General features: G+C 33.6%; 2 protein-coding genes across 2 annotated transcripts; both read right to left on the bottom strand.

Annotated features, from left to right (window-relative positions):
• Positions 1 to 86: 86 nt before the first annotated feature.
• LOC109798505 (protein EARLY-RESPONSIVE TO DEHYDRATION 7, chloroplastic) lies at positions 87 to 2,164 on the bottom strand. Its single transcript, XM_083061775.1, has 3 exons — positions 1,146 to 2,164; positions 776 to 860; positions 87 to 463 (listed from the first exon to the last, which is right to left on the bottom strand). The coding sequence occupies exons 1-3, from the start codon at positions 2,116 to 2,118 to the stop codon at positions 280 to 282; spliced, it is 1,242 nt and encodes a 413-aa protein (XP_082917901.1). The 5' UTR covers positions 2,119 to 2,164; the 3' UTR covers positions 87 to 279.
• A 4,273-nt stretch (positions 2,165 to 6,437) lies between these two features.
• On the bottom strand, positions 6,438 to 9,184 carry LOC109798877 (subtilisin-like serine protease 2). The gene has a single exon (XM_020359301.3). The coding sequence runs from the start codon at positions 9,043 to 9,045 to the stop codon at positions 6,739 to 6,741; it is 2,307 nt and encodes a 768-aa protein (XP_020214890.1). The 5' UTR covers positions 9,046 to 9,184; the 3' UTR covers positions 6,438 to 6,738.
• Between the last annotated feature and the right edge of the window lie 2,902 nt (positions 9,185 to 12,086).

Below are 12,086 nucleotides of genomic sequence, written 5' to 3'. Positions count from 1 at the left end.
CAAATTGTAATTATTCAATTTATATCAGTAGACACAAGAAGGGGGAAAATGGAATTTAGTATCGCAAATTCGGTAACATGTTGGAATTCAATAAAAAAAAACAGCACTTTAGATAAAAAGAAACGTAACAAACACAATTTCTTTTCCAAAATCTCTACTATTAACTATAAATACTAATCACTATGACTGATTAAAATTATAAAAAAAAAATTGAATTGCAAACAAACTAATATTACATATGTTAAAGGTGTTCGATCCTAATTCTTTTGTTGCTGTGACTTATTTCTTAGCCTTGAGTTTAGCAGAACTTGATTCAGCAGCAGCTTTAGCTAGTGTTGTTGGTTTGATGACGCTCTTCGGGTTGAGTGCCTTCCTAAGTTTGAACACGGCCCAAGCAGTCCCAATCGCATGCCCTGCAGCGTCAAGGCCTTCATTTGTAGCCTCAGCTGCTTGCTCTCCATATCTAACGTCAACAAAAAAAAAAGACAACAGAAAGAAAAGTCAGACAATCACACCTCATCAAGTACAAGAAGCCTCAAGATGCTCAATTACATGCAACCTACATCAATAAGGGCTTGTCTAATCTTTGAACCAAACAAGTGTAATCCCCCCATCCCTATGTCACTACCAAACAATGAACTAATTTGAACAAAACATTGGTTTGACAATCACAAAAAACAAAAAGGCTTTCAAGCAAAGGTCTTACATCATTGAGGCCAGGCAATTATGTGAGAATACTTGAATAAAGGAAAAGAAAATTAGAGAGTGAACTTACTTATGTGAAACGAGTCCGGTTGTCACAACTGAGGAAGTGGACATGACATTCCTTCCAGCTACTTCTACAGCATCACAGACCTTATCTGCAGATCACACAGCAAAAGCCACATTAATTTGAAGACTGGGATTGTATGGTATGATTTTTATGCTATCTTGAATCAAAATTAGACTTTCACCTAAAAAAACACTTACAATCTTCATTGTTATTTTCTTATGCATACACTAATTCTTAATTGTTTGATTTTTGATCAAGGATGACACTTGACAGCCTATAAACATTAAATAAACCCTTAATCTAAAAGTTAAAAAGCAAAGGATTATGTGCAATTTGAGAGAATTGGTGTAATTTGGTGAATAATATAACTTACTGAATCCATCCAAGGTAGCAAGGACGATTTCCCCCGGAAGAAGGCTGAAGAATTTCTTGCCCGCTTTGGAGTTGACTAAAGAAGTTGTGAAGAATCCAGAGACCTTAACCACCCCAGAGAGGACACCGTTGGCAACGTTCTCTGACATCTTGGTCAACTTCTTAACCCTTACGATCCTCTCCAACGCCTGAGGACTAATCTGAGAGTGGGAAGCAGGGTCCAACCTCTTCTTCAAGTAATCATTCCCCCACTTCAACCTCTCCACAGTCACATCCCCAACCCACAATATACCCCTCACCACCTGCCCCGACCCCGCCGCAATCCACCTCGCGAAACGCCCGCTGTAATCCTCCACGTTCGGCGCCAGCGTCGTCCAGTAAGCGCCCGAAAGCTCCTCCACCGCCTCCCTCTTCTCCTCCGACCTCAACTCCTCCGGCGAAGTCTCCGCCGACACCGAACCGTCCATCACCTCCCACCCTCCCACGCCCTTCACTCTCTCCTTCGACACAAAGCAGTACTTCTCAAGAACCTCCTCAAGTTCCCTCAGCACCCTCTCCTGCCCCTTCGCCGCCACCGTCAAACCGTAGTTCAAAACTTCCAACTCCTCCTTCTGTGGGACCCGCACCGTGAAGAAGTAGTGCGACGCGTCAAGTTTCACCGCTGACACGTCCTTCGCCAGCGGCCACTGGACCTCGTCGCCCACGCGGGCCAGCACCGCCACCACTTTTTCGCCTTCGCCGATGCTGGCCACGGTGAGGTCGCCGGAAGCGAGGTGGACGCTGGAGTCCTTTTCTATCAGATGAAGAATCGCGCCCGGGACGGTTACGAGAACGGTTTCCATGGCTTGCGTTGTTGACGTGCTTGGCTCTGTGTCGAGCGAGGGATACATTGAAGAAGATGATGGTGAAGGATGCGAGAGTGGGGAATTGGCGTCTTGGTTTGTTGAATCGACTCGTGGGTAGAAAGAAGACATGTTTGTGATGTGAAGAACGATGGAAGAGGGACACCAAATGTGTATATATACCTTTACTATGTCGAATGGATTAAGATTAAGTGTAACATTAAATAATATTAAATAGAAAACCGACACGCCGAAGAAAAGGAAACACGTGTTACAACCGCGGACTCTGCCGTTTTGCTTACATTATTACGGTTACTTGCTGTTTAAGAAATCAATGGAATCATTCAGAAGAATCCAGCCTAGAATAGGACGGGGCCCAGCCCAAAATCTCAAAACGGAGGGCCCAACCAACTTCGTATGCCTTTTTCACAAACTTCAAGAAATTTGGAGAAAAATAATTGAATCTCTCGACTAAGGAGTTGACCTAAAATTAGATTTGTCAAATGAATTGCCTCACACAATTAATGTAAAATTTTCCTATGGGTCATGTAGTAGTCCAATTAATCTATTTGTTTGTTAGGTCAAACCGAAATGACTCATTTTATTTTATTTTTAATTATGTTTTTAAAAAAAAGTCAAATGGGCTTGATACAGGTGAATTGATCCAATTCTCTTAAACAACACTTTTTGAAAGTTGCAAACCCATTGAACCAAATCATTTTTTTACTCTTCATATTATTACGACGATGAATTGAAATATTAACATGCATCTAAAATATTTAAACCCTTAATTAAATTTTTCATAGCCAAATATCGTACTAATGATCACAAAAATGTACATTTGACTTTATTTAGAGTTTTCAAACATGGATTACGTTCACTTTGAACCCAATTCCAAGTCAAAATCAAATCCTTATTTCTTTTTTCGGTTGAATAAATTTTGTCTTATAACCAAATTTGAATTGGGCTAGCCTAGTCAAACTATAGGCTATCCACTTCTTTATTTAATTTTGTTTAGTGACTACAAAATTTTAATAAATTAAGAAGAAAAAAGTAAATAAAATTACTACTTTAGTAAACTATTGTGCAAATTATTTAATATATTATACAAGTACTTTTTTCGCTGTAACTTTTATAAAATAAAAGAGATTAACACGCGATATATAAGTTTTCATATTCAAAACAAATCAAACAACTGTCACATTATCGAAATTTAATATTTTTCTAAATGTAATAATATAAATTATTTTTATATATTTTTTATTATTAAAATAAATATATTGATAAAAATAATCATCACAATAATTATCAATTTTGAATTTTAAAAAAAACAACAAAATAAAAAAAATGTTAAATATCGACTAATATAATTTTAGATAAATAATTATATATTTAGTCTTGAAATATCAATTCAAGTTTTGAATTAAATTTCAGTTAAATAACTTTAAATAAATTTTATATTAAATTAAAGATGTTGTATTCAATTTTTTATTAATAAAAATAATATAACCATGATAATAAAGATCCAATCAAAGTCTTTATACATTTATTCCAATCCTTCCAAACACTAGAGTTGACCAACTTTATTGGTTCTATTATTATGAATTAACTTTAAATTTTAAAATACATAAATATAAATCATATTCAAAAATTAATTATAATGTAAATCAATTTTATAGAATTAGAGTCTTATATTTGAATCCTTTTGAAGACATTATACTTTTTATGATTTAAAAAAAATACACAATTCATCCGGTGTATAGTTAAAACTTAAAAGTGTTATTCCCCCGAACGAAGATGAAATAAATAATTTACGGCAAACGGAAACTTCGTGTGCTATTGTCCTTCTCTTAACCGCAGCAAACCCGAAGAACCTTGTTCTTATAACCAAGATTATTGTACATAATAGTGACAAGGGATTAGGTACTAACCCTTGAAATTAAATATTGTTAAGAATCAGGTGCACCTGTACAAAAGATTAAAAAAAAAAAAAAAAAAAAAAACCTACTTGCAAATACCTGCGAGTAAAATCACTTACAGTATCTCTAAATTAACAATTAAAACTTAATTTCTTTCAAAGATCGAAATAAAATTTATTTCATTACAAATGATATGTTTTAATCAAAATTTAGGCTTAGTATGTTTAAGAAACATGTCATCTATCAATGGCGACTGCATACAACTTTGTTGATATTTTTTACTTGTTCTAAATTTATTCATTTGACAGGAGAATATATTGGGAATTGAGTAAAGGCCCATCCTAAATAATGTGGTAAATTCGATTTACTATGGCTAAAGTTCTTATATTCTTCGTGTATAAATTAATGACCGTTTATTATGATAAAATAACATAACTAGTCAAAGTGAAACATTCTGTACTTTGTTATATAAATAAAATAAAATAAAATAAAAATGATAAAATTAAATAATGTGCGATTAATTTTAAAATAACGAAAATAAATTAAGTTAAACAAACAATTAGATAGTTAAAAGATAAAATAGGAGTTAAACAAATTGATTATAGAATAAAATAATTAAAAAACTGTAGATATGAAATAAGGTATACTCTATTAATGTTATAGAGAGAATAAATTCGAACGTTAGACACTAGCTAACGGTTATCTACAGTGCACACGTGTTTCACCCAGCTTCCAACGAATACGCATGGAATCGAATAGGAGACAGCATCCAACACATGCATAGTTGAACTCTGATCAGTGATAACCAACTTTATGACGGTATAGTAAGATGGATACACCACAAAAGGTAAAAAAACAAATTAATTTTTATTAGATTAGTTTCAAAATAATAATGTTATTAAGCTTAAAAATAAGTTCAACTACTTCTCAAAAGAAAAAATGAATGAATATAAATCACCAGCAATTTTCAGTTTAATTGAGGTATAGTGAAGAAAATATCATTTTATCTCATAAGAATAACATAGTTAGTTAATTTTTTTGAATTTAGGATCAAATTTAATTTCTTCTATATTTTATATCTTTATACTAAACTTGTGTTAAAGGTGAGATAAATCATTTTTAATTCCACTTAAAATTCTCAAAGAGGTTAATAATTGACTCTGATGTTACATAAAATCATACATTGTCCTAATTTAAACTTAATATATATAAAAAATAAACAAAAAGTCTTGTTTTGCTTAAAAATTAAGACCTAAAGTAATTTATATATATTTTTCTTTCTTGACCCATTGAAATATTTTGAATAACAAAATATGAGATTTGTACAAAGTAAGTAAACAATTCATAAATATGAAAAGCTTAATGTTGTATATTTTAAGATATTTTAAAAGGTTAATTTACCCATAAAATTATTTTGAATTTAAATTTAAATTTAAAATAATTATTTTATTAATTACAAATTTTAAAACTTAATTAATATTGATTTTATTGGGAAATAACAACATGATCGTTGCATGTTTAATTAATTTTAGTTATTAAACATTTTAAAAATTAATTAATTTCAAATTTCATAATTATTTATAGTCACAAGTAGAATTAAAGATACTAAGTAGTACTTTCTTCTCTGTTTTTTGAATTAAAATCTTAACAATTTTGTATCCTTAATATAATACTGAAAAAATCTTATTATGTCATATGGAACTTATGTGAAAGTTTATGAATAAATTATTTAAGACAGAGTAACAACGTCTCAGAAACTTTGATCCCACGAACACTTAATGATGTAAATTGCAATCAACTTGGGCTTAAAAGTTAAAACATTGAACTTAGTAGAAGGCCTATGCTACACTAGTGGGTTGCTAGGCCCTTTACCTCCTTAGCCTCAACTACGAGGAACTGATATGGTACACAAACAAATCTTACTGATTAATCTTGTATTTCTTTTAAAATAAAACTTCAAGGAAAGATTAAAAAAAAAAAAAAAAAAAAGTAAAATGAAAAATAGTGATGAAATACCATACCAATAATCTCACTCAAAACAAAGTTATAAGTAGAGCATTAAAAAGTTAAAGGCGCGAAGAAAAGAAAGCTTCAATTATTTACAAAAGACAATGCTTATGAATCTAACTTTTAACTATGAAATCTTTGACTGTAATATTTGTATTACGATATTATTAACATCTAGTTCAGAGTTGAGAGTAATTTTGTATAGTTAAAAGTAATTAATATTTTTAAAGAAAAAGATGGTTATTAAATGCTTAAAATTAGCTTTAACATTTTTCCCTTTATAGCAATCTATTTATGCATTAGTAGTGCCTCCAAAATAAAGTTTACATGCACATTTAATCATGCAAAACAGAATCCAGTTTCCTGCCATCATTAATGTTCTGTAATTGTTTGAAATCGCGTAATCTTTGCAGCAGAAACTAAAAAGCTTGAGATTGCAATAATATTAGTCAACAACAGAGAAAAATTATAAATTGCAACTAAGCAGTAATTTGCAAAAACAAAATAAATCAAATGTGGTCCAAATAAAGCAATGACAACTTAGCATAAATATGACAAATTATAATTTATCCTATAACCTTTATATAGAGTATAGATAGACTCCTAGAAATGTTAAATACAAGGTGAAACAAAATTAAAGTCAAGAAAAAACTTAATGAAAAAAGTACAACAAACGGATTACAAGTCCAACCCTTGTGACTTTAAGAAAACACGGTCCTAAACTTGCCAATTAAAAAAGAAAAAGAAAGAAGAAATACTGAGTATTTCTGTTGTCTTATATCAGTCACGAGTGACGAGCATCGCTCAAAACGACATGATCGAAGCTCTAAATCGGTTCTAATTGAGTAACGACAACGGGGCTCCGAACCACGTGGGTCCCATCCGTCCACGTCACCGACCCGAACAACGCCCCGGACTGACCCATCTTCAGACTTCGGGTGTCCGCCGCCACCGTCATCACATAGCTCCGCTTCTTCACCGCCTCAGAGAAAACCAGCCGCGAGGGCTTCACTGTCACGGTCACCCCACTCGGGGCCTCCACGTTGACGCGGTAAACCGCGTTGGCGGGCCCCACATTGGTGACGCTCCGTATGAACATCTTGGACACCGCCCCCTTGGAAGAAACCGGAAACATAGCCACGAAAGACGGGTAATTCAGATTCTCCGGGGAAGGCCTTTTCGCGGGACAACTCGCAGGCGCGTGGGTGATAACCTGAATAACCTTGGGCCCGTAACCAATACCGCAGAGGAAATTAACATAATCATTGTTGGTGATATCGTACACCAAGCCAGGATCCATGGCGCGTCCTAGGTTCAGATGTCCAGCGCCGAAATCGTAAGGAGTGGAATTGTTTCCGGTGGCCTCATCGGTCAAGATCCGGTTTTTATTGTCAAGGACGGTGGCGGTGGTCATCATGGCGGATCTTATGGCGGCGGGGCTCCAATCAGGGTGTGCGGATTTGAGCAAGGCCGCGGCGCCACTCACGTGAGGGCAAGCCATGGAAGTGCCGGACAAAATGTTAAATTCGGTTCTCCTGGTGTCGGAATCCAAACCGGTGGGGCCGACAGCGTCGGTCCAAGCAGCGAGGATGTTGACACCGGGAGCAATCAAATCCGGTTTGAGAATCTCAGGGTTTAAACCGTTGGGTCCTCTGGCAGAGAAAGAAGCGAGAACCGGCGCCGGTTTGATTCCCAAAATAGTGCCTTTGAAATGGAGGGTAGCCGTTGGGTTCCGTGAAGAGGAAATGTATTTCTTGATGGCATCCCCTTCGTTGGCACCCACAGCACACGCCGGGAGAAGATGCGCGTCCCCGACGAGGCCTTCGCCGTTGGAGATTCCGTTCGCCAGAATCATTCCCACGCCCCCGGCCTTCCTCACCACCAGCCCCTTGGCAACCCTCGGGGAACTTCCTCTGTCGCATACTACTATCTTACCCTTTACCATCTTCGGATCTAGAGAATTCTCCATGCATAGGGAATCCCCTAGTATTCCCGATTTCCCAGGGTATACAACTTCATACATTTTCCCCTTCAACGCCGCGCCCGCGTACAGCGACACGCCCGACAGTCTCCCACCGTCGCCCAGAATCACCTGCGCCGGGAAGTCACGATCAATCGTGCCTGCTCCTACCGTCGTCAACCATGGCGCCAGGTTCGTCACTGACATTCCGCTTGGCCCGTCGTTGCCGGCGGAAGAAGATACGAACACTCCTCTGGCAACCGCGCCGTAGGACCCGATTGCGATGGGGTCCAGATAGTAAGGCGAGGCGATTCCATCGCCTCCACCGATGGATATGGAAATCACGTCTACGCCGTCGTTGACAGCGGCGTCGAAGGCGGCGAGGATGTCGGAGTCGAAGCAGCCGGAGTTTTTCCAGCATACCTTGTACACCGCCAACCGCGCTTTGGGAGCGACGCCTTTGGCGATTCCGGCGGCGTAGCCGGACATGCTGGCCTGGAAGGCGTAGCGGCCGGCGGCGGTGGAGGCGGTGTGGGTGCCGTGGCCATCGGCGTCGCGAGGGGAGCGGAATTCAACGGTGTCGTTGATGGGGTTGAGAGGGCCGGCGGCGGCGCCGGCCTCGTGGCCTTTGGAGAAGAACCTTGCGCCGATGAGCTTGCGGTTGCAGTTCTTGGTGGAGAATCTGACTCCCGTCTCGCATGCGCCTTTCCAGCGGCGGGGAATGGGTCCGAGGTTCAAATCGGAGAAGCTGCGGCGCTCGGGCCAGACGCCGGTGTCGAAGACAGCAATGATGACGTCGGAGCCGTAGTCGGAGTCGGACCAGAGGCCACGCTGGTTGCGGAGGCCGAGGAACTGTGGGGAGCGCGTGGTGTGGAGGTGGCGGCGGGTGTCCTCGAAGACGGCGAGCACGGAGGGGTGTTGGCCTAGGGAGTGGGCTTGTTGGCGCGTGAGGCGCGCGGAGAAGCCATGGAAAACGGTGTCGTAGACGTGGAGGATGGTTGTTTGTTGGGTGAACTCTGAGGTGTACCAGTGGAGGTGCGTGGGGAAGACGGAGGGCTTGGCTTGGGAATCCACGCGGAAGATGAATGTTTTCGATGCTTCATCGGCGTAAACAGTGGAAAGGATAACGACTGTGAAGACAGCCAGTAGGGGATTCAACGTTGCTTTTCCCATTTCACAAGAGTGAGTGAGTGAGTGAGTGTGTGTGTGAGTGAGTGACAAGCAACTTCTACTCAGATGCTAGTGTTTTAATAACGTCCACTAAATCACTCAACGCATTCTTTCTTTTTCTTTTTTTCTTTTTTTCTTTTTCTTTTTTTTAAATATAAAAGGAACTGCCTCGTTTATTGATACTGCGTTCAGATTTTTGTTTCTCCTAATTACTAGTATAATATAATGTGTCAGTTCAATATCCGCTCCATTGTGTCACATTCCAAAACAAATATTTTGGGCCGCATACGCATTATTTTTAAATAATAAAAAATAAGGATCCGTAGTTTGTCACTTTGCCTACTTTCATTCATGTTGTTCCCAAAATAGTAGAGTCTTTTTCTTTTAAGAAATAAAATTATTTAAATAACTAATTCACATTTCATTAAAAATACTGAAAACTGATATCGCCGATGAATATGTAAAATATGCACATTTGCATGATCAAAAATATGCACTATATTATAGTGCAAAACCAAACAAAACAACATGGATTGGGTCACTGGAGTAGCATTGTGTGCAGAGGATAATATTCACAGCAGTGTAATTTGGATGAAAAAGCAAAATGTACCGTTCTGTTTCCATTTTTGGTTTTTCAATGCTGGCAAGAAAACGACGTCGGATTAATATTAGCGTAGATTGGGATGGGATAAATAGATTCCTAATCCTATGTAAAATAAAAGCAAGAATATATATAATCTGGAGATTAAAGTTATCCTTTGCTTTCGACTAACAGAATGCATCTTAAATTAATTTTGTTTGTTTAGTTGGCTTTTGATATTTAGACTCAAGTTAAACTAATATTTTTTATAAATATTTATTTTAATAATGTTATATTTTATATTTCTAAAAAATAAATTAAATTGTGATATAATTTTTTAATTAAAATAAAAAAGTAATTAAGAAGATAATGATAGTAATCTATCACCTAATATATATATTCTTTTAATTATTATTTATTAATAGTAAAAAAAATATATTAAAACTGTAGATCATAAGAGATTCGTTAAATCATCAAGTGCTTAAATAATAATAGCACTCAGGATTATCGTAACTTAATGAATAATATTAAGTTAGAGGTGATAACAGATACGTTATTAGCATTAGATTGATTAGTCGTGAAAACAGTGTACCAAAAAAAAAAATTTATATATATATATAGGAGAAATGAGATATATGATATTAAGAAAGAATGTTCAATCCAAAAAAAAAGTAAATCAAACTAGTATAGGTATATTATTATATATAATTAAAATTTTATAATAAATATTATATTTAAATATATAAATTATATCTAAATTTTGTATAAATATTTTTTTTAAAATATATAAATTATATTTTAAATTTATGATAAGTAATTTATATTATAATAAAAAATTTATTTTACTTTAGTGATAGATTATTTTAAAATATTACTATTTATTTCATAAATACTAATAATATATAAAAATTGAATTAAACAAAAATTTTAAATATCATTAAAAACTCTTTTATTAAAAAAGATAAAAATATTATTGTTTGAGATAAAGATTTATATTTAATATATAAAAGTTAATAATTAATTAGTAGATAAATCATAACTTTATAATTTTTAAAAAAATTAAAAATAAATAAGAAGCATAATAAATCATATTAAACTAACTCATACACTTGATTGGGTTAGTATTTAATTTTTTTTTATTTGAATTTGAGATATTTATATATGAACTATATTTTTTGGCTTGATTTAAAAATTTTAAATCTAAATCAAACCTACTTATAGACACTCGTCATTAAAATCTCAAACCGAAAAATTTCTACGACATGCATTTAAAGATTGGTGGTAAACGTCAAGACTTTGATTAAAATTTGAAATTTCCATATTCGTGTTACGAAGAAATCGAATCAAATGCGATTTTTTTTTTTAAGATCTTAATTGTTGTATTGTGTATAATTGATTTTTTTACACTATTAATTATTATCAAAAAAAATTTAAAATATTATTACAAAACTCAATATTTTATCATATATAATTATTTATTATTGAATAATAATGAAAATAAACTATTTATAATTTTATCGTATTTCTAATTGAATTATTTTTAATATTAAATTGTCCTGTAAAAATAACTACGGAATAAAAGTCATATGACATTAGTTTGATTAAAGAATTAATAAATAAATAAAAGTTTCAATTTTTTTTTTTACTGAAAAAAGTTTCAATTTTTTATTCTATAAAATAATATCAATTGAGCTGTAATAGCTCAAGTATTTTAATCAAATAATATTATAATTAAAATGTATTTTTTTTATGAAGTGACTAATTTTAATGTAATGTCTAGATTAACTAGTATTTAACTTATGTATTGTGCAAGACAAATATTTAATTTAAATATATTAATTAATATTTTAGTATGTACAATAAATAAAATTTTATTGTAAATAATTAAATTTTAAAATAAATTATATATAAATAAATAAATATATTTAAACATATAAAATTATATTTAAAATTTAAATAAATAAATAATCTTAAATTTTTAAATTATATTTTAAAATTATAATAAATAATTTATATTGTAATACTTGGTTGTTTTTATTTATTGATTATTTATTTAAAATGTTAAATTTTAATTTTAAATAATTATAATAAATAAAAAATCAAATTAGATATATAATTAAAATAATTCTTAAATATATATAGGAGTTGATTGTATTACATATTGAAATTCATTAAAAATAATAATAATTATTATATAAGTTATATTTATATAATGAATAGTTTAGATTATAATATTTTATTTTTATGATTTAAAAACTAATAGAATTTAATTTGAATGAAAAAAAAATAGTTAAAATGAATAAGGTTAAGAAAATCAACTACGTATAAAAAGAGAATATGGGATAATTGAGAAATATTTTTTTATTTAGTATAATGACCTAATAAATCATTACACTTTACAACTTAGATATAAATTCACAAACACATAATGATTTCTTGAATTTCATTACTTAAATTAATAAAG

The sequence above is a fragment of the Cajanus cajan genome, chromosome 8, assembly GCF_000230855.2.
Source record: "Cajanus cajan strain Asha chromosome 8, NIPB_CcT2T_4, whole genome shotgun sequence".
In the NCBI taxonomy this organism is placed as follows: Eukaryota; Viridiplantae; Streptophyta; class Magnoliopsida; order Fabales; family Fabaceae; genus Cajanus; species Cajanus cajan.
This window is presented reverse-complemented; position numbering and strand designations above follow the sequence as displayed.